This window comes from Chiloscyllium plagiosum, chromosome 1, assembly GCF_004010195.1.
Source record: "Chiloscyllium plagiosum isolate BGI_BamShark_2017 chromosome 1, ASM401019v2, whole genome shotgun sequence".
In the NCBI taxonomy this organism is placed as follows: Eukaryota; Metazoa; Chordata; class Chondrichthyes; order Orectolobiformes; family Hemiscylliidae; genus Chiloscyllium; species Chiloscyllium plagiosum.
The window spans coordinates 148,154,111-148,176,201 of NC_057710.1; the positions used below are offsets into that span (position 1 = coordinate 148,154,111).

A 22,091-nucleotide genomic window follows, 5' to 3' on the forward strand; every position below is an offset into this window, starting at 1 on the left:
TGAAGATGTAGATATTTTTTGTCCACCTTTGCAAGGGGTTTAGAAAGTGTTGTGTTGAGGGAATACTTCTGTATTTTATATTTTTCTTTTCAACTAAGACTTGTATGAAAGGAATACTTTAAAAAATCTTTAATTGCCTTGAAATGCTGTGTCCTTTGAAAATTCACACCTTTAACCATCATTCCAGGTAACATTTTTAAACTGATGTATCATTATAAATTGCAACTTTTAAAGTTCATTTTAGATAATAGTCTGATGTTTATTCTCTAATTGCCATTAGTTTGTTCACTGCAAGGTATAGTTTGTGCATACATCCCTTTTGATAAAAGGGTATTCACACAGTGCAATAAGACCAGTGATTTAATACATCTGCATCTTTTATCCTTATCACGTTTCCTTTCCTCATGTTATCTCAGAGCAATTTAAACTTTTGAGTCCTACTGGAAATTCTTTACAGCTTAAGACTAATTTTCTTTGCAACCTGATAGCCTAGTAGCCTTATGTTTGTACATCAGTTTCTTATTCAGATGACCATGAACTGCCTTACCAATCATGCAAAGTCTTTTTGTTCTGACTTTTGTTCTGAGCCATCACATGAAAAGAGAATAGTGACTTTGCATATTACACAGAGTTGGTTACAGAATAGTGTTATAGATGCAAAAAAAAATGCTTTGTTTTTGTTGGTAGAAAGCATTGACATATTTGTAAAGTTGCTGTTGTTTCACTGTTAAAATCTTATGTGGAGGAATATACAAAGAATGAAGATAATGCTGCGCACTCAACCTGGAAAAAATTATATAAAATAAATTCTTGTTTTCAATCTGCAGTTCAGTAGTTACTGATTTTCCAAGCTGAATGCCGTTTTCAGATCTATTACTAGGTTCTACCTCATACAATTACTGCATTTTTGTTCTCAATCAGGATTACAATTTTCAGACTCCAGAGGAGTGACTTGTGTTTTCTTGCAGTTGTAGATGAAATAGTGCAGAAGAAAGAAAGGTTTCATCGTTTTTCTATCAATGTTACTAAAATATTTGCAAGTGTGTGAAGTAGGTCTATCATGGAGTGATAATTCAGCTATTAACATTGCTCAACCTCCAATTATGGTGGTGAACACATTCCAGTAGCAACAGTGAGGATATAAGCTGAATGGTACATAAAAGAAGATTCACCAGTGCTATAATCCAAATAGATCGCTGCACTAGAAGGGAATTTGAATTAGAGATGTGATTGTGCTGATTATTCTCTGATTCATGCTACTTTTAAGCATAACTTTGTACTAGGAGCATGAATTAGTGAACATATCTATAAATTTTGAACAACTCCAAAGAGGTTAACCAATTAAGGAAAAACAATAGCTCCCATTATCAAAACTCCATCTTTTTCAATAGAAAAGTACTGGTAGCATAGTGCTATTATCATATGTGGAACATACAATCAGTGAAGTTGAAGATGAGAAATCACTACATGGTATGAAGTTCCAGGACTGAGATTGTTTTGTGGACAGGAGGACAAGTGAAGTTGAGGGCACCAGTGAAGTTTTATCAAGATAGAAACTGTATTAAACATGATTCGTTTCACTTGGTTCAACTTGTACAAACAAATAAACTTCAGTTTTATGCATGTTTTAATTAGAGTTTGAAACGTATCCTTTGAAGTACTTCACATGATTTATCTGTACTTTCACTCACTAGACAATGGTAACGAGTTCTACTATGCATGCAACAGATGCAAAGAGCCAGTCATTGCATGCTTGTATTGCCCTGTGTGCACTCCCATTGTTTTCAATAAGAGAGAGCATCAGGGGTGTGTTATAATGATGGCTCTATCTATCTCTTCACGGATATGTACTCTGCAGACCTCACACAGAGAAAAATGTGAAAGTTCCACTGTGTGGAAACAGCGTGAAATAAACAGAAAAAAATACTGTATTTCATTTCAGATAATTTATATAATCCAATTGCCTAATCTATTGTTTAGTTTATATGTGACTCAAAACACATTCCAGAAATTGTAAAAGTGATTGCAGTGATTAGCATCTTCAGCACCAAAAGCCTCTGTAAAAAATAGCTTTCAGTAGTGCAATTAGGATATGTGATGGCCTGAAGAGAAGCCATTAGTTGACAACTGCTGAGCAGGATTAGAATAATATTGGCTGATTTTAATGTGCTGCCAGATAATTCATTATGCCTTTTTAAAGAAAAAGCTACAAAAACAAAATTTATAAATCTAGCTTCAGACTTTTCAGGGCATGATTGAAACAAGTTTTTAAAGAAGCAGTATTTACCTTTAGATGATTCTGTTAAGAATGTTACAGTTTGTCTCTATACTAGTTGTAACACAGGACTTTCTTCCAAATGAAACTTTAAATATGACAGACTTGGACTAAAATTGTGCAACATCAGATTAAGGAAGGCAATTGTGAAAGGAAGGTGGCTTTATTTTCTAATGTCACTACAAACAAACTAAAACTGTGAATGTGGCAGTAAAATCCCTTTTCATAGAATGCCTATGACTGCTCAGTGGTGGGGGATGTGCATTAAATTATTTACATGCTTATTACATTGTTTAATTTAAGAATGCAAGCTGCAAGTTAGTAGCCAGTTCAACATGTTAACTGGGAAAACAGGATCACTTGCATTGCAAAGAGAATTCAGATTATCAGGCATCCAAGAAAGAAAAAGTTAAGTGGTTTTAGCAATTTCAGTCTAGTTATAAACAAAAACATGTAATCTGCTAACACTTCACTTGTAATTTAATTTAGCTGTATATTTTCTATTGAAAATAACTTGAGTAAATTTATAGTTCTGTGGAGCTGAACAATGTGTTTTATGACCATTATTATTTCTTTTGAGTTTTATAATCACACTTCAGAACATTGCAGACCAAAAGGGCATCAGCAGAACTCCCACTGAGAATTCCTGTAGTGGGGGGTTTTGGGGTAGGATTGTAAGATAATGGAAAACATACATATTGTTGTGGCCTGAATGAAGCTTTTCTAATTTGCTGTGACATTTGGAATTTTTCATGTTGATGCTTCCTAGTTTATCTTTTCAAACTTTTATTACACTCATAACAGTTTTTATGTAAGAAAAAAGTACACTCAAGAATTTAGAAAGCATTTATTAATTTATCAAGTAGGTTTAAAATCAAGGAAAGATTATAATTTATCTACATTTGTAAGAGAATACAATAATTGTCCTAAGTAAAGCAGGTATTCTCTCCAAGTCAGTGTTGGTTTTCATTTTAAGTCAGTTTGCTTACATCTTTCTGCTATTTGATTTTCAGGTATTTTCTGTTACAAACAACACAGAGTGTGCAAGATTGCTGGAGGAAATAAAGTGTGCTGAATGTTCACCATATGCACAGAATTTATTTCACATATCTGACCGAGAAGGCACATCAGCTAATGAGCTAACTTTTCCCATGTTGTGCAGAGATTATTGTGAACAACTCTACTTTGCCTGCAGAAGCCACATAGCAGGTAATAAAGGCTGCAAGACATCTGTATGAACCCCTGAATTCACATAAATCCTCATACCTTGTTGATTCATGATGAATCAGTGTGGGGGGTATCCATAGCAGAGCCGTGTTTCTCTGTTATGCAATGAAAAGTGGTGGTCATGGGTACAATTAAACAAAATTAATGCTTGCTGAAAAGTCATTATTTCAGAACTGGTGACAGATGCTGCTGCCACCTTGTTTGGGACTGGAACATTTGAGAGAAGTGTTGGCCACCCCTTTACCCACAATTAAAAGCATCTTTATTAAGACAGTGAAAACTTTTTGCAGTACGATTCCAGCATGATAGAGGGGTGTATGACATTTCATTCTGCATCTCATTCTGTAATAGAGATGAATTCTATTGTAACGAAGCTTACCTTTTTAATATTGTGCACAGTATTTGAACTTCAGCACAAGACTTTCTTTGAAGAAAAGCTTCCAAAAGCACCTTTTGCTGTGGTTTCACAGATATTCCAAAGTTTCCTGGAAAATGAAAATATTATTATTTTATCCACAAACTACCGATTTCTTTCCTACAGCTTCCTGCATACAGCTGGTTTTTGCTCTTTATCACATTCCCTGAAGACTGAGCTGGGATTAGGGGGTGGGATTTTCCAAGCCTGCATGCGAGGCAGTCATAACATTAGATTTTGGTGGATATTATGCACAAACACTAAATACATTGGGGACTTTTTGTACTTTTTTTCCCCGCACTCAAAATTAACTAATCCCTGACCCTGGTGACCTTAGCCTCCCTGTTTTTGGGGAATTGCTACTTAATTTTTAAAAAATGCAGTTGAACTGAGCTAAAGAGTTAATTGGAATGTCTTCAGCAGCACAGGAGCTGGTACCACAGGAACCTTTCTTTTCAGATCAACATATGTGGTGATGAATGACAAATTTATTTTTCTACAAAGTTTGTGTATATGTAAAACTGCTGAAGTGCATCAAGATGTCAAGTGCTTTGGGTGACCACCCAGGTTGTCTTGGAAGATAACCAGATGAAAGCATAACTTCAGCACTGGGACATGGATGGGGCTCAGGGGTGTGCATAAGTGAACTAGCAGCCTGTTTTTCAGACAAGCTAGACGATTTTCCTATGTTAGACAGATGCTTACAATCAGCATGTGGCACCACTTGCTATTGCAGAGGTCGGTGCTAATTGAAAGCTTTTGTTTTGATACCAAAAATAGAAAACAAATTTTGTTGACAGAGTGGTCATTGACAAGCACCCTAATTGTATTTGCTTAGAGTACCCAATTAGAATTAAGTTTCCAGAGAATTATGCAACGGGATCTAATCAAATCCAAGAAAGTCATCCAAAATGAAGATTTTCTTTTAAAGTTTGAACATGATTGTATCCACAATATTAGTAACATTGAAAACAATTTTTAATTTCAAAGAAGTCATTTGACTTCAAATCAGCATATTTATAATTACAAGTGCATATACATTACTCTGAAAATGTTGAGGTTTTGTCTACTCATTTGGATGGTTTAGATTATATTTTCATTGTTATAAATGTTGAAATCACAGAGAATAATTACAGAGTGTCATGCAGTTATGCACCACAGACAAGTGCTGTTTACAACGCACAGCTAATTAATGAAACCTGAATCTTTAGATTTATAGTATGTAAGTTAAGTCGCTTTAGTTGTGGGTGGCCTAGTATTTTACTCTGTTAAAACAGTAATGTTCTTGGCCAAAAAATTGTAGGATATTGTTTCTCTACTGTTATTTCCCACAACAGTTATCGATGGCAACTCTTTGTGTGATGAATTCCCAGCATGGATAGACTGTGAGGAAGAAGAGATAATTGGAGGGCAAATCTGTGTGTTTTGTTGTTAACTTTATCCTGGAATGGCTTGCCCTGTCCATAGTGCTGGGCGATGGTGTACTCAACAGCTGAGATGACATTGAATGCACTTTAAAAAATGGAGTGATGAAATAGGTGCAATGAAAGAGTGCTGAGGATTGGTTGCTGACTTTACTCATCAGTTGTGAAGTAATATACATTCTGCAAATTAAAATTCAAATTGAGACAAACTAGATAAACCAAAATTTGATTGCTGCTTAAATCATTCCAAAGACCTTTTTGACACACTCATGATTTGATAACTTAAGTTATGTCAGAGTCCACTCTTGAAAGATAAATTTGGTATCAGTCTTATCCTCTATTTGATGTATCAATATTTAATAACACATAAAACATTAGAGTTGGTCTGACTTGTTTTCTCATCATAACCCATAACAGGCAAAATAGATAAAGATGATGAATTGATGAATTGTACACGTGTCACACTTTGTGTGTGGTGCATCCGTGATTTATTATGCATTACATCTATCATAATATGAAAACAGCAAAGCTGGAAACAACAATATTGTAATCTGTTTAGAGAGTGCTATGAAAGTAAGTGCGTCATGATATCAGAATTTGTTTAAAACAACTGACATGCCCATGACTTTGCTACAGTTTCCTATTTGCTTCTGTTTTAAAGTATAGGTGAAGTTTCCTCAGTTTATTTGGTTATTGTGAGATCATCCTGGAGCTTTGGGTGTAATGGCAGTTTGTTGACAGAATAAAGCATAAATAGTTAGTTTCAGATTTAAAGAAACAATGCATTTCACCACAAACTGAAATAAAACTTAAGAGTTTTAGTATGTTCAAAGTTATGTATTATCACATTGTGTTTATGTGCTTAAAGTAACGCCTTGATTTTATTTTAGTTTTTTTTGAAAAGCAAAATAATTTGTTGTTATTCAGTATTTTAACACTTGCCTTCTGTGTGTATCAAGATAATGAAGATGACAATTCTTTTTTAAGATATAATTTTCAAAGCAAAACAATATATTTTTTCTTTCTTGATTCTTTCTTACAGAAGAAACGTTGCTCACGCATGCGTTTAATAACGTGACTACCAGTAATTTATTTAACATTTGTTTTCCAGGACTATTCCAAACCACTTCAGATGAGTTCTGCAACCTTTATTCAGCAAAAGACAATGGGATATGCTTTCCAGACTTTCCCAGGAAACAACTACAAGGGCCAGTTTCCAATTACTTAAACCAGATGGATGAATATCACAAAATGGAACACATCAACAGGTTCAATAAGATAACTGTTACTTGATTTCGAAAGATTCAATAGCTGTACTCATGACACTGAATCAATGACATGTCAGCTTACATTATACTGCTGTGCCACCAGTTTGTTTGTCGTTTAATATTAAGAATATTCAAACATTGTTGTAGTTTATTAGCACCATAAGTAATGTTGGGGCAGGGTCTTCCAAGCCCATATTGAGCTTTTTAAATGGAAGGTGGGGCAAATTCATTGGGAAGAGGCGAATATTTATTCCCTGATGGCAGGCTAAACTTCTGGTTTTAAGTTCCCAGGAACGTTCAGGTGGATCGGCTTCCCATGCTTCATGCTTGGGAACTCATTTTGCATTCATTAGCATGTCTTAAAACCCTGGTCCTCTGCAGTTACATTTATGGGTGCAATTTTCTTGTTGAGGAACAGGAAACATGTGTGTTGTATAAACTGACTGTCTATAGCAGACCTGTACCTGATGAGGTAGACTGCACCCTTCTAGATCTGGTGAGTATAGCACTTAGGAGAAAGTGAGGACTGCAGATGCTGAAGATCAGAGCTGAAAAATGTGTTGCTGTAAAAGCGCAGCAGGTCAGGCAGCATCCAAGGAGCAGGAGATTCGACGCTTCGGGCATAAGAAGGGCTTATGCCCGAAACATCGATTCTCCTGCTCCTTGGATGCTGCCTGACCTGCAGCGCTTTTCCAGCAACACATTTTTCAGCTGAGTATAGCACCTGTCAGCTTCTCAAAAGTGCTGATGACTGGATAAACAATATCTCTCTTTAGAGTGAGGTTCTCCATGTCTAGCAATTGCTTTCAAACTGCAGTTCATTCTTTCACTTCTGAAATAATTGCAGCACTATTGACGAAGACTGGCTGACTCATACAATCCCTGCAGTGCAGTGAGAGGCCATTCGATTTCATTCCCCACCATCTATCTGCTGGAGATGCACCAATCCATGATATTGTTAGTAAAAGTGACCACCATACCATGGGCGGCACAGTGGCTCAGTGGTTAGCACTGCTGCCTCACGGTCCCAGGTTTGATTCCAGCCTCGGGTGACTGTCTGTGTGGAGTTTGCACATTCCCCCCTGTGTCTGTGTGGGTTTCCTCCATGTGCTCCAGTTTTCTCCCACAGTCCACAGGTGAATTGGCCATGTTAAATTGACCATAGTGTTAGGTGCATTAGTCAGAGGAAATTGGGTCTGGGTGGGTTACTCTTCGGAGGGTCGGTGTGGACTGGTTGGGCCGAAGGGCCTGTTTCCATGCTATAGGGAATCTAATCATACACTCCCTGTGGAGTAAAGGTCACATCTTCACATTGAGGATACCATCCACCCCCCTTAATAGGGTAGACAGTGAACTCAAAACTGGACATCCCTTAAGCACTGTGGGCCATCAGCAACAGAATTAAATGACAATCTGTAACCTCATGACCTACCCCACTTTATTACTACCATCAAGCTGTGGAACCAATCCTAATTCAATGAAGCATGTAGAAGGGTATGCCAGGAGCAGCACCAGGCATATCTCAAATTAAGGTGCAGATATAGTGACGCTAGAATACAGGACTGAAAATGTGTTGCTGGAAAAGCGCAGCAGGTCAGGCAGCATCCAAGGAGCAGGAGAATCGACGTTTCAGGCATGAGCCCTTCTTCAGGAATGAGGAAAGTGTGCCAAGCAGGCTAAGATAAAAGATAGGGAGGAGGGACTTGGGGGAGGGGCATTGGAAATGCGATAGGTGGAAGGAGGTTAAGGTGAGGGTGATAGGCCTGAGGTGGGGGCGGAGAGGTCAGGAGCTGCTTGGCACACTTTCCTCATTCCTGAAGAAGGGCTCATGCCTGAAACGTCGATTCTCCTGCTCCTTGGATGCTGCCTGACCTGCTGCGCTTTTCCAGCAACACATTTTCAGCTCTGATCTCCAGCATCCGCAGCCCTCACTTTCTCCTAGAATACAGGACTGCCTGCCTGTCAAACAACCAATGCAACATGAAAGGGCTAAGAAATTCCACCATTAAAAGTTCTGATCTAAGAGCTGGCAATCCTGTAATATCCAGCTGTGAATATTGGTGGACACATAAGATGACAATAGGAAGAGGAAGTGATTGTACAAATGTCCCTTCCAGCACTGGGGGAGCACAGCTCACTCATACAAAAGAAAAGTCTGAAAGATTTATATGCATCTTCAGCCAGAATTCATTTTGGTCTTCTGGTGAGATCACAGATGGCAGTCTTCAACCAATGTCATTAACTCCACATGCTATCAAGAAATGGCTGAAGGCATTGGATACTGCAAAAACTGTTATGGTACAGCTGCAGCATTGGCATCTACCTGACTATGTGAAAAAAATGCTAATTACTGCTCGTTAATCTACTTTCGATCGTCAGGAAGCTCATGCAAGATGTTGCAATATCACTATTAAATGGGATTTGCTCAGCATGAACCTGGTCACTGTTCAGCTTCTGCCAGGATCACTCAATTCTGATCTCAATATGGCTTTGGTCTAGTCGTAGGCGACAGAGTTGACCTCCAGAAGTGAAGGTGACTGCTCTCGACACCAAAGCTGCATTTGAATGAATATGGCGTCAAGGAGCCCAAGACAAACAAGTTTATGGGAATCAGTGAGTGAGTGGGGAGAAGTCTCTGTCTTTGTGATTTCAGTTAGCAAAGGAAGATGGCTGTAGAAGATAACTCAATCCTGGAGCAACATTGCAGGAGTTATTCAGGATAGTGTCCTTGATCCAGTCATTTGCTGTTACGACATTAATGATCTTCCCTCTATCTTGATGTCAGAAGTGGACATGTTCACTGATGATTGCACAAAGTTTAGCATCATTTCAAGATTTTTCTCATACTGGAGCAACTGATGGCCACATACAGCAAGACGTGGAGAACACCCAGACTTGGGCTGATAAGTAACAAGTAAAATTTGTGCCACATGTACCAGACAATGGCCATCTCAAATAAGGAAGAATCTAACCATTTTGCCTCGATATTAAATGTCACTATCATCACTGGATCTCCCAAAATCAACATCCTGATATCATGGTATAACTATATCAGAATATAACAGATGTGAGTTGGGAGCTTTCCAGGTCTTTACTTGATGCCAAAACTGTCAGAGAATATTTCAGTAGCAGTATTGTGAACTTGCTGTTAAGTTGAGCATGATGTCTCATGATATAATCACATATCAGATGTAATGTCACCAGCTTTTAAGCAACATATAACAAACCTGTTCATCAAATTGAGACTCCCTTATGCTTTGTGTGGGCCTCCTTCTCCAAATGGACCAATCGATTAGACTAATACCAGCAGGAAGGATTGGTAGCTGTGAAACTGCCATATTATAAATGGTGCTAGTGGTGATTTTTGGAGCCATAAGAAATAGGAGCACAAATAGCCCATTCAGATCATTGAGTCCACCCTGATATTCAACGAGATTATAAACGGAAATTGCTGGAATAATTCAGCAGCTCTTCCAGCATCTGTGGGGAGAAATCAGAGTTAACGTTTCAGGTCGAGTGATCCTTCTGCAGAGCTTAAGGGACACTAGACCCGAAACGTTAAGTCTGATTTCTGTCCACAGAGGGTGCCGGACCTGCTGAATTTTTCTAGCAATTTATGTTTTTTTATTTCTGATTTTCAGTATCCACAGTTGTAGAGTCATAGAGGTGTACAGCACAGAAACAGACCCTTCGGTCCAACCCGTCCCTGCCGACCAGATATCCCAACCCAATCTAGTCCCACCTGCCAGCACTTGGCCCATATTCCTCCAAACCCTTCCTATTCATATACCCTTGCAGATGCCTTTTAAATGTTGCAATTATACCAGCCTCCACCACTTCCTCTGGCAGCTCATTCCATACCCGTACCATGCTCTGCTTGAAAAAGTTGCCCCTTAGGTCTCCTTTATAGTTCTTTTTTCAATGAAATCGTGATTAATTTAATAACCCTCTAACTCCATTTACATGTGTTTTCCCTATAACCCTTCATTCTCTTGCTAATTAAATATCTGTCTGGAATATACTTAACAACCCAGATTCTACAACCTGTAGGGGAATGGGTCTGGGTGGGTTGCGCTTCGGCGGGTCGGTGTGGACTTGTTGGGCCGAAGGGCCTGTTTCCACACTGTAAGTAATCTATAAATCTGTAAACCTGTAATCTGTAAATCTATAACCTTCTTGTTAAAGAATTCCACAAATGCTCTACCCTCCAAGAGAATAGATTTCTCCTTGTCTCTGTCTTAAATAGGCAACTCCTTATTCTGAGATTAAGGCCTCTGCTCTTAGACTGTCCAACAACGGGAACTAGCATCTCTGCATTTACCCTATCAAGTCCTCTAAGAACTTTGTATGTTTCAATAAATTCACCTTTCACTCTTCTTAACTCAAAAGAGTACAGGCTAGCCTATTCAACTTCTCCTCATAAGACAGTCCCTCCATATATCATATCAGCTCAGTGAACCTTCTCAGGACTGCTTCCAATGCTGTGCATCCTTCCTTAGATAATGGATCCAAAACTGTTCACAGTATTTCAGATGTAGTCTGACTCGTGCCTTTTATAGTTTTAGCACAATCCCCCCCCCCCCCCCCCCACCCTTTTATATAATCCATTCCATTTGAAATAAAGATCAATATTCCATTTGTCTTCCCTAATAGTTTGTGAAATGGTGTGCTAGCTTTTTGCAGAAGGAAGGTGGAATTCAGTCAGAACCATTGAGAGGGGGAAGGGAGGATTTGAGGATTCGACGAGAAACAGAAAGAGAAACTAGTGAGGGTGAGATAAAGAAGATTCACTGAGAACGAAGGGAAAAGTGGTGGTGGTTGGGTGGGTGGGTGGAATTCAGCCAGGGCTGGCGAAAAGAGAGGAAAGTACGGGGGTTTAGATTTGGGGAAGGAAAGATTAAGTCGAAGAACTGAAGAAAACGGCAGATGTTAAGAGTTTCCTGCAAGTTGCAAGCAAGGAAAGTCATCAGATGTAAAAGGTTCAGTAATTTTGGAGCATTGCTATGTTTTGATTATGGTAATGCTGTAATTGGAACAGTTTGCTTAATTTCTTGCTGAGTCAAATGCATATTATATTTGAATACCTTTTTTAAAGTCCTAATGAAGATCCATTCTTTCAGTTTTGTATTGAATCATGCGGTTTGTATTCTGTATTATTGAACTATCATATGAGGGTTGTATTTGCACTGGAGTGCAGAGTAATGTGATATGAAAGCTGCTGCTCCAGCAGTCTATTTTAAACAGCGATCTTCTTTATTGTGAACGTTTTGAAGTTTGCTAATGTGGCATGGCGCCCTTTTACACCACAAATGTGGTGCTCTGATGGTTTGTGGCAAAGATCAGTCTTAAGGTACTCATAACTCACACTGAGTTCTCCAAGTTGCTAGTTATAGAGAAGAAAGTTAAAAATGGACAAAGGGAGCATTGTGCAACATTGGAGAGAAAAACATGTTGAGGTATGACAATGATGCACCCATGCTAATATATAGTGTGGTCAGGTTTATGGTAATAAGATTGGATATTAACTTAGAAGTAGGGAGGAAGTGTTAGTCTGAGGTCAGAAAGCCAAGGACAATGTGTTTTTCACAGGATCAGCCAGACTTGGGGAGATGAAAGAAGATTGCAATCCAAAACTGATCAAGATTTGAATGACTGAGGATTAGGCTAATAAAAAGATTGAAATCTGGAGACCGGGAGGTAGGGAACAGGGGAAAATTCGAGGATAGAGGTTTACTGAAGGCTGGACAAGGAGAGATTTGGAGGATTGAAGCTTCCACAGAGGAGATTGGAGTCCCTGAAGAGGAGTATTGAAGGGAATTGGGAAACAGGTTGGAAGGCAGATACTGGACCTTGCTGCTGGGCGTCCTGAGACACAGAAGGGTCTCCCAGTCAGGCTTGCAGTGGTTATGTTTGAGGCATGCAGGAACATTATAATGTTTAAAGTTTAAATTCACCTCCTGCAAACGGGTTGGTCCCTGTCTGTTAAAACCAGAAGTAGGCAGTTTAGGGTTGGGCTTTAGACTTTTAATAATTTAACATCCTTCTCAGCCTGCCAGTTTTGGAGGACCAATATTCCTCTTTATTATGAATCTGTAGTGGGCAAAGTAAGGAGGGGACAATGGGGAATGTAAAGCAGGAACATAAGTTTAACAAGAGGTTAAAACTTTAAACAAAAATTTCCATTTAGTCTGACCCAGAGCTATATGCATTATTCTAGCTGTCGTATTCTTGATTTGCTTCATATAACTTCAGCACCTCTATGTTGATATTTATGCCTTGGTTAATAAATGGAAGTATCCCATATACCATCTTAACAAGCTTATCTATTTGTCCTGCTACCTTCAAGGATCTGTGCACGTACACCTCAAGACCTGCCTGTTCTCCTATACCTCTCAGTATGCCACCATTTATTATTTATTATCCAGTCTCATTTCTCCTCCCCAAATGCATTGCCTCCCTCTTCTATTTCATTTCGTTTGCCACTTTTCTGCCAACTTAGCCAATATATTGATAATCTTTCCACCATCTTGTTTCCTCACTATCAACAATTGGATCAATTTTTGCATTATAGACAAGTTATATCTGAATAATTCTCTCTCACACACACACGCACACGAAGGTGCTTAATATTAAGTCTTGTAGAACCTCACAGGAAATTGCCTTTCAACCACAAAACCCCATCCCAATCAATAACCCTTTGCTTCCTGAGCCTATTACTTTGAATCAACATGTCACTTGTGCCTGAATTTCATGGTCATTTATTTTTCTGGCCGGTCAGCCGTGTAAAACCTTATTAAAAGTCTCACTAAAATTCATATAGGCTACATCAGATGTGTTATTCTCATCAACTCTTGTCAATATCTCAAATAATTCAATCAGATAAATCCACCATGACCTTCCCTTAATTAATCCATGCCAACTGTCCTCAACTTATCCATGCCTTTCTAAGTATTGGGTTACACTGGCTCTCAATGTTTTATGATAATGTTCCCATCACTGAGGTTAAGTTGACTGGTTTGTAGGTAACATTTAAAGAATAGTGCACCATTTAGCAATCTTTCAGCGCCATGCTGCTAGCCAGAGAAAATTGGGAAATGATGGTCAAAGCCTTTGTGATGTCCTCCCTCTCTTTTAACTTTCATTTCATTTGAGCCTGATGATTTGTCAACTTTCAGCATTATTTCCTTTCCTTGTATCTTTGTCCCAACCAATATTTCACATGCATCTTCCATTATTACAATGTCTGCATTCTCACCTATGTCTTCTTTCCCTGTGTCCCGATTACTTGTTGGTCACTAACAAACCCGTAACCATTCCTTAGTTATCAATGTGCTCTTTATGCATTTACAAAATATGTGTGTGTTATCCTTGACTTTATATACTAATATTTTCCTTGCTTTACAAACTATATTAATTTCCTTCCTCCATTTTCCATACTTCTGCAGGTTCCTTAGCTTTCCTTTCTTACCCTATCTTATCTTTATGTTGCTTGACATTTGCATTCGATTTACAAATGTAAACACTTGTTTCTTCTGGGAACATATTTTTCTGAATCTTCACTAGACTTCCTTGAATGCTTCCATGACACTGATTAAGCTAGTAGCTGTTACCATTCAACCTTTATTAAGCCATATATCAGTTTAGTAAAATTATCCTTACCTCACTTGAGAATTTTATATGTGGTCTGTCCCTGTCTTTTTCCATAACTAACCTAAATCTAACTGAATTACAATAACTATGAACAAAATGCTCTCCTACTGATGCACCATTCACCCATCCAGTTTCAGTCCCTAAAAACAAATCCAGAACTATCCTCTTGCTTGTTGGGCTTGCTACATGCTAATTAAGAAAAAAAAGACTTTCTTGAATGGAGTTAACAATTCTGTGCTCTCCAAACACTTTTGATACTGATTTTATTCCAGTTGAATATTTGGGTAGTTGAAATTCCTGGATGTAGCTTTGCTCGCTGAGCTGGAAGGTTAGTTTTCAGACGTTTCATCACCATACTCGGTAACATCATTAATGAGCCTCCGGATGAAGCACTGGTGGTATGGCCAGCTTCCTATTTGTGTTTAGGTTTGTGATGTCATTTCCTATGGTGATGTCATTTCCTGTTCTTTTTCTCAGGGGGTGGTAAATAGGATCCAAGTCAATGTGTTTGTTGATTGCATTCCGGTTGGAATGCCATGCTACTAGGAATTCTCGTACATGTTTCTGTTTGGCTTGTCCTAGGATGAATGTGTTGTCCCAGTTGAAGTGGTGTCTTTCCTCATCTGTATGTAAGGAGAGTGGGTCATGTCTTTTTGTGATTAGCTGGTGTTCATGTATCCTGGTGGCTAGTTTTCTGCCTGTTTGTACAATGTAGTGTTTGTTACAGTTCTTGCTAGGTATTTTGTAAATGACATTAGTTGAAATCCCTATATTAATGCCCTTTTGTTTCAGCAATGTGCCATCATATTGACTGTTTGATCTCCCCCTGAACTGTTTGGAGAATCTGTAATAGCCAGTTAGGAATGGGATTGCCCTTTCTTCTTCAGTTCAACATAATTGCTTCATTTCGTGCTTTTTATAGCTGCTGTTACTTAACCAATATTCCATCCATCCTTTGTCATTATTCCTGACCCGATCTGAAAATATTCTACTGAGTAATCTTGAGCTGCCAGTTCTCCCTTCCTTTAGAAAAAGGTATTGAAGGATTGAAACATATAACGTATTCCATTTAGGAACAGCATCACCCATAGAGAGGTTAGACTGTTGTCCAAAATCAAGCCTTCATTTGAAAGCCGAACGTAGCTTTTATATAATATGTAAGTAGAACAAATGATACTTTTAAATATATTTTCAATGTTCCGTGTTTAAGATTGAATGAATATTTTAAGATCTGTCGCCGAACTTTACAAGTTTGCTGAATAATTTATGTGGTAATTTTTTCTTTTGTGGTTACGTTTGTTTCGACAAAATATGTTCAATCATCAGGAATAATTAAAAATGTATTACTTGTTTAGAAAACATAAAAGAAACTGTTACTGCCTGCAAGAAACGATTAGTGGCCTGAGACAGCCAACAGGGTTAGTGCACTGTGGAGATGGATCGCAGAGACTCTTCATCTTGGAAAAAGAAGGCTTTGTGAAGATTTACACTCCAGATGGAGAATTACTGAAGGATACATTTCTTGACATCCACAAACAGGTCCAAAGTGGAATAAAGGTTGGCAATTTCTCCATAGATTCTGTTCATCATGCTAATGTATGCATTATTATAAATTTAAGACTGAAGCAAAAAGTAATTCCTTGAAGAAGTCCTTGTTGCCATTGTCCACCTTGAACATTAATATGTCTAATTTAGATCTTGCTAAACTTGGTGAAATGTCTCCTTTTTAGATGCTAAGATACATACAAAAATCAAAATGGCCAAGGGTCTCCGATGCTTAATACCTGAGTCACACAGACAAGATCATTTAACTTTCGTTTTTTTTGGAGGAATAGTTGAGAAACCACAGTTTGTGTTTGCCCTGTTATGCTAGGGAGAGGAAATCAGGCTTTTAAAAAATGTCCTGTTGGAAGTATGCTGCATAAGAGTCCCACAGCCACCAGATTACTACAGGCGGTGACGAATTGGCGATACTCACCATGGTAGAATTGCATATTGATATTAATTGTCAACAATCTCAAGTGAATAACTGCTACCTCAGCATGTTGAGACCTGGTCCTTCACCATATTTCTATTAGAGGTTTTGAATTTCCTGTTTTTCTTTTTCCTTGTTCTTGTTCTGTTCTCCCACAGTTGGCATCATTATTGCACAGTTGATTTGGAATTAAAGATGGCTAAGTTTTGTTTTTGTGCTTGAGTGACTTGCAGGCTCTGCCTGAGATACAGGTTGACTCCCCATCCTACATGCTCTCTTTTGTGCTGCTATCCCAGTGCCCCCGATGACCTTTCAACCTGCCCCTATTTTCGTTCAACCCCGTTATTTCTCTACTGATGTCTCCAATTTACCTTCAGAGCTCTGACTTTGTGAATTGCCTTGTTTGCCATATACTCGCCATCACTCACCCACCAACCCAATGTAGAGGCCACAGTGATAGTCACTTGTGAAAGGCACCCTTCCCAGAGCTTCCCATCCTCTTCTAAGTTCATTGAGATCCCATTCTTCTCTCTTGTATTGGTCTCAATTAAGTGCAATTGTAGAGTTGAGTTTCCCACTTTCCCAGAACTCCATGGACTACCCCTTGATAAGGCCCTGACCATTATTAACCAAACCACCAAGCCTGACTGTGGCCCATCTCACTAGGTTGACTTGGCAGCACAGTGCTGAATAAGTCCACAGATTCATATCTCACAGCACCTCAGTGCAGGTACCTGTTACACATGACCTGTAGGACTGATGATGCGAAAGTACAGATCTCCAGTCTCTGTTAAGACCAAGTAGTTGACTGACTGTGCCAAGTCCTGGACTGCAATCACACAATTACCCTAACTGACTGTGGCAATATCCACTGTTTGACCATGGACCCCTTCGATCCTACTATGGACTGCTCCCCTTTGATTTTCAGAAATGACATTGGTTTGAAGCACACTTAGTGAGCAAGACACTGTCACATGCTGCAGGTGTCACATTAATGTAGCATGGCGCCATGCAGTAACATGTTCACTTCTTGTTCATTACTTCACTATTCCCAACCGTGACAAGCTGTCTACCTCTCCCTTGGCACCAAAACGTAATGCTTGCCACAGAAACTGACAGTTACCAAGTAAGCACAATGTGAGTGGGTGCTTGGGAATGAAGCCAAGAGCCATAAGACACACCCTGTCCAGATGTATATGTGTCACTGCATGCAAAGTATCCTGGCAGAAGCATCCAAGTTGTAGGTGTCCCTGAGCTCCATGGTCAAATCCTGATGGGCTGAAGTGGGTGAAATTTGGACAGAAATCAGGCAGGATGATGTGCTGAGTCTAAACATCACATACAAAGAAACTTCTCCTTTGTTTTCCTCATACTTCATAGTGATATCTTAAACACTATCAAAGTATTTTCTAGTTTAAGGAATTGCTCTCAAAGGTCCTGGGCCTTCTTGCTGGAGTGAAAATACTCCAAGTACCTGGAGGTTCTCTTTGCAACTAATTGCCCATTCCTAAGATCATCCAGGTGAATCAAAGTTGTGTGGTCACTATATATAAATAATGCACTCAGTATTCCTCAATATTGATTAATCAATGTTTTGTACAACATTTTAATTACTTATTCTTTTGTTGTGTCCTGCTGGTTATAAAAGCCTATCGGCTTTTTTTTTAAACACCTTATTTGACTGAACTTGTGCATTTGAATGCCTCGTTCATTCTTATATGTACGCCCTTCAACATCCTCCTTCAAAAATATGTATGCTGCATATTCTTTCTGCCATATTTGGCGTATTAAATAGTGTCTACTAAATGTCTGCAAATTCTACTCACCTGTCTTTTTTCTTCCTGAAGTTTTTACATTCTGTTGGTCTGGTTAAACCTTGTGTAATGAACAAAATTCAGGATGATGTTCCTGACGTTCAAGTCTTAAGTCCAAGTCATCTGTTGATACACTACAAAACAATTGCATTTAGTCTTGACATTTGGGAGCAAACTATTTCCAATTCAACTCCATTTTTACTAACTGGTTTTCTTTCAAAATTGCTGCATTTTTTCTTGTATAAAATGTCTATAGTTTACGAGTAAGCCTTCTGACACACCTTTAAGAACACTAAATGATAGCTTTTAGATTAGATTCCCTACAGTACGGAAACAGACCATTTGGCTCTGCAGGTCCACGCTGACCCTCTGGAGAGTAATCGACCATCCTACATTTATTCCTGACTAATGCACCTAACACTGTGGGCAGTTTAGCACGGCCAATTCACCTGACCTGCACATTTTTGAATCATGGGAGGAAACCCACACAGACATGGGGAGAATGTGCACACTCCACACAGTCAACCAAGGTGGGAATCAAACCCAGATCCCTGGTGCTGTGCCACCTTTAGTATGGTGCTCCACTACATTCCCTTTATCCAGTCAATCATTTCAAAAATCTACTTATTGTGAAAAATGATTTCAGTTTTACAAATGATGTCTTTGTTTATCTGATAATAATTAGTAAGCATTTAAAATAAATCATGGATTATTAGTTCTAAAAGTTTGCCACAAGCTAAGTTTTTCAAATAAATCATTTTTTGGTTAAATTGCATAACTGCTCTTAACCATTTCTGAACTTCTTTTGAAAATTCGCAAAAGTCCTTCTTGTTTCCTGCTGAGCTCTCTCCAAGTACTTTTACACTGCAGTGTTGATGTTTCACCCCAAACTGGCCCCAAAAGTGCAGTATAAAACCAGCTTTAGTATGGCTAAGGTTTGCAAAATCCCCTAGGAAAATTGATCTTGTGGAAAATGCACAATGTACATTATGCTACTATGTGAAAAAGCTAATGCAAACCCATCAAATGGGGTACATTTTCAACCCGTTGCCCACATTTTAAGGATTAGGTTGAGTTAATAGAGTTCAATCAGTAATCCACCATCCCTGCTATTCAGCAGCTGGTGAACAAAACGCTTTCCATGCATTGCCTACATATGCATGAGAGTTGCCTTTCCCAACTCTAGCAGTGTGAATGAGTTGGATAAACATGACTCACTACTCGAAATTATGTTGCAAATGAAATCACTTTTTCACCCTTGTAATAGGAAATGGATATCTGAACATTGATTTGTAGCTTAACAATTTAAAGCTATTTGAACTTTTTGCCAATTTTAATAAGTCATTTCCTTGCACCATAATGTTCCATTTGGAACAGAAATGGTCAGCTTATTGAATTACCACAACAGACTATACATCTGTAAGCATTCTGTGTTGGAACACTTCTGTATTGCTCAACTTAAATAATTTGTTAGTTTCTTGTCAAATTTAATGAAACCCTTTCTCTCTTGGGTTGATATTTATTTTCTTTCAGATTATGTGGAAACCATTTTAGCAATAAAACTAAAGTAAGCAAGAATCAGGCCTGCCACCTCCAAACACAGATCAGAGATGAGCACATAGGCTACCCAGTGCTAAGGTGAACTGGTTACAAGTTCTCTGGGGCTTGACCCCAGTGTTTTGTTAAGTAAAAGCCCTCATGTCTTGGGCAGTCCCAGCTACCCCCCATACTCCATCTATGTAATCTCATCCAACTTGCATCTCTCACCAAACACTGTGGCCTCTTATAACCCAATGACAATTTAGTGCCAACTCATGCCTCCCACCAACCAGAGAAGCAAACAAACTGCAAGTGCTGGAATCCAACAGGAAGTTGGAAGAAGACAGCAAACCAGGCAGCATCAGGAGGTGGAGAAGTCAACATTTTGGTTATTAACCCATAACCATCCATTTCCCTTACATTCTCCAAGACAATTTACCTAGAGTTCATCATAGGTAGACCTCAAGGACTATGCTGAGATGAAATAAAACAAAATGCTAAACATCTGCTAAAATTCTAAACAACTTCACTGCATAAAACAAAAACACTTATTCATTTATGTTCACGTATTTAATCCCTGATAAGAACAAATGTTTATTTTCATTATCCCACAAGGACAGCTAATCCTTTAATAACCTGTTTGAGCTGTCAATCAAACTATGAACTTGTAGTGATCCCTCCACCAACTGTGATAATGCCATGTCATGGAAGCGCTTAAGCAATATTAATGCTACAATGATAGGGTTCTATTCACAAACCTCAAGTGCTACTTGTTATTTAACTCTGAAACATGGAGTCTGTTTTCGTTGCTCAATGTTTTTAAATGGCAACCGATTCAACTAGCTTGACACCGTGACAGTTCCTTATCTACACTTCATGAGCATTTATATCTACTCTTAAAAAAAATTAAGGATAAAGCCCATGCTCCAGTGAAAATGGGATTTCTGCTAAAATGGATGTTCTACCGTGTCCCACTTCCACCTCTCTACTGACAAAAATAGGGTCTGTTGGAAATATGGTCTTATCTAGATTTCAATGTCCACCACCAAGAATAGCTGCACAGAAACACTAATGATTGAACTGGTCACATCATAACAGGCATACTGCCACGCTGGTTCTGAAGTAGGTGGTGGGAGAACCAACAAGATGGAAAAACATACTTGACCTCATCCTCATCAGTCCTCCGGCTGCAGATGCATCTGTTCATGACTATACCTGTTAGGGTGACCAGCACACAATCCTGGTGGAGATAAAGTCACATTGATAATACATTCCAATGTACTGTGTGGCGCTGTCATTATGCAAATAGGACAGAATTTGAACAAATCTAGCAATTCAAGACTGGGCAAGCATGGAGTATTGTGGAGCACCAACAGCAGAAGAATTGTACTCCAACAAAATCCACAACCTCGTGGCCAGGCGTATCCCCCACTCAACCATCACCGTCAAGTCAGGGGATCAACCCTGGTTCAATGGAGAATGCAGAAGGGCATGCCAGGAGCAGCACCAGGCATAGCTGAAAATGGCCTGTCAATCTGGTGAAGCGATCGAACAGGATGACTTGTATGCCAAGAAGCATAAGCAGCAAGTGATAGACATACCTAACCGATCCCACAACCAACAGATCGGATCTGAACTCTGCCACATCCAGTCATGAATGGTAGTGGGCAATTAAACAACTCACTGGAGGAAGAGGCTCCACAAATATCCCAATCCTCATTGATGGAAGAGCCCAACACATCACTGCAAAAAATAAGGCTGAGGCACTCGCAGCATTCTTCAGCCAGAAGTGCCGAGTGGTTGATCCATCTTGGCCACCTTCAGTGGTCCCCTGCATCCCAGATATCAGTCTTCACCAATTTCAAATCACTCCACATGATTTTAAGAATCTGATAGTGCAAAGAACTATGGGCCCTGTCGACACTCCGGCAGGAATACTGAAGACTTGCTGCTCCCCTAGCTAAGAGGGGGGAAAGTAAGGACTGGAGATCAGAGTTGAAGAGTATGGTGCTAGAAAAGCACAACCAGTCAGGCAACATCTGAGGAGCTGGAGAATCGTTGTTTTAAACATAAGCTGACGAAGAGTTTGTATTCGAAACGGCAATTCTCCTGCTCCTCGAATGCTGCCTGACCGGCTGTGCTTTTCCAGCTCTGCTTGCTAAGCTCTTCCAGTTCTGTGGCAACACTGGCATCTGGCAATCTGGAAAGTTACCCAGCTACGTACTGTACAGAAAAAGCAGGACTATCCAATCCAAACAATTACCACCCCATCAGTTTACTCTTGATCATCAGTAAAATGATAGAAGGTGTCATCAGCAATGCTATCCAGCATCATCTGCTCACCGATAACCTGCTCGGTGAGGTCTAATTTGGATTCCACCAAGGCCCACAAAGCTCCTGACTTTTTTACAGCCTTGATTCAAACATAGACAAAAGAACTGAAACTAACAACCAGATAAGGGGAAAGTTATGATTCTTGACACCAAGGCTGCATTTGACTGAGT

General features: G+C 39.1%; 1 protein-coding gene across 5 annotated transcripts in view; it reads left to right on the forward strand.

The window, feature by feature from the left end:
• LOC122554247 (hedgehog interacting protein) overlaps positions 1 to 22,091 on the forward strand; it is a 155,070-nt gene that overhangs the window by 4,515 nt on the left and 128,464 nt on the right. For all 5 annotated transcript variants that reach the window (XM_043698985.1, XM_043698993.1, XM_043699011.1 and 2 more), the window contains exons 2-4: positions 3,289 to 3,484; positions 6,453 to 6,609; positions 15,615 to 15,816. In XM_043698985.1, coding sequence (XP_043554920.1) covers positions 3,289 to 3,484; positions 6,453 to 6,609; positions 15,615 to 15,816 — 555 coding nt within the window. The remainder of the gene's footprint in view (positions 1 to 3,288; positions 3,485 to 6,452; positions 6,610 to 15,614; positions 15,817 to 22,091) is intronic.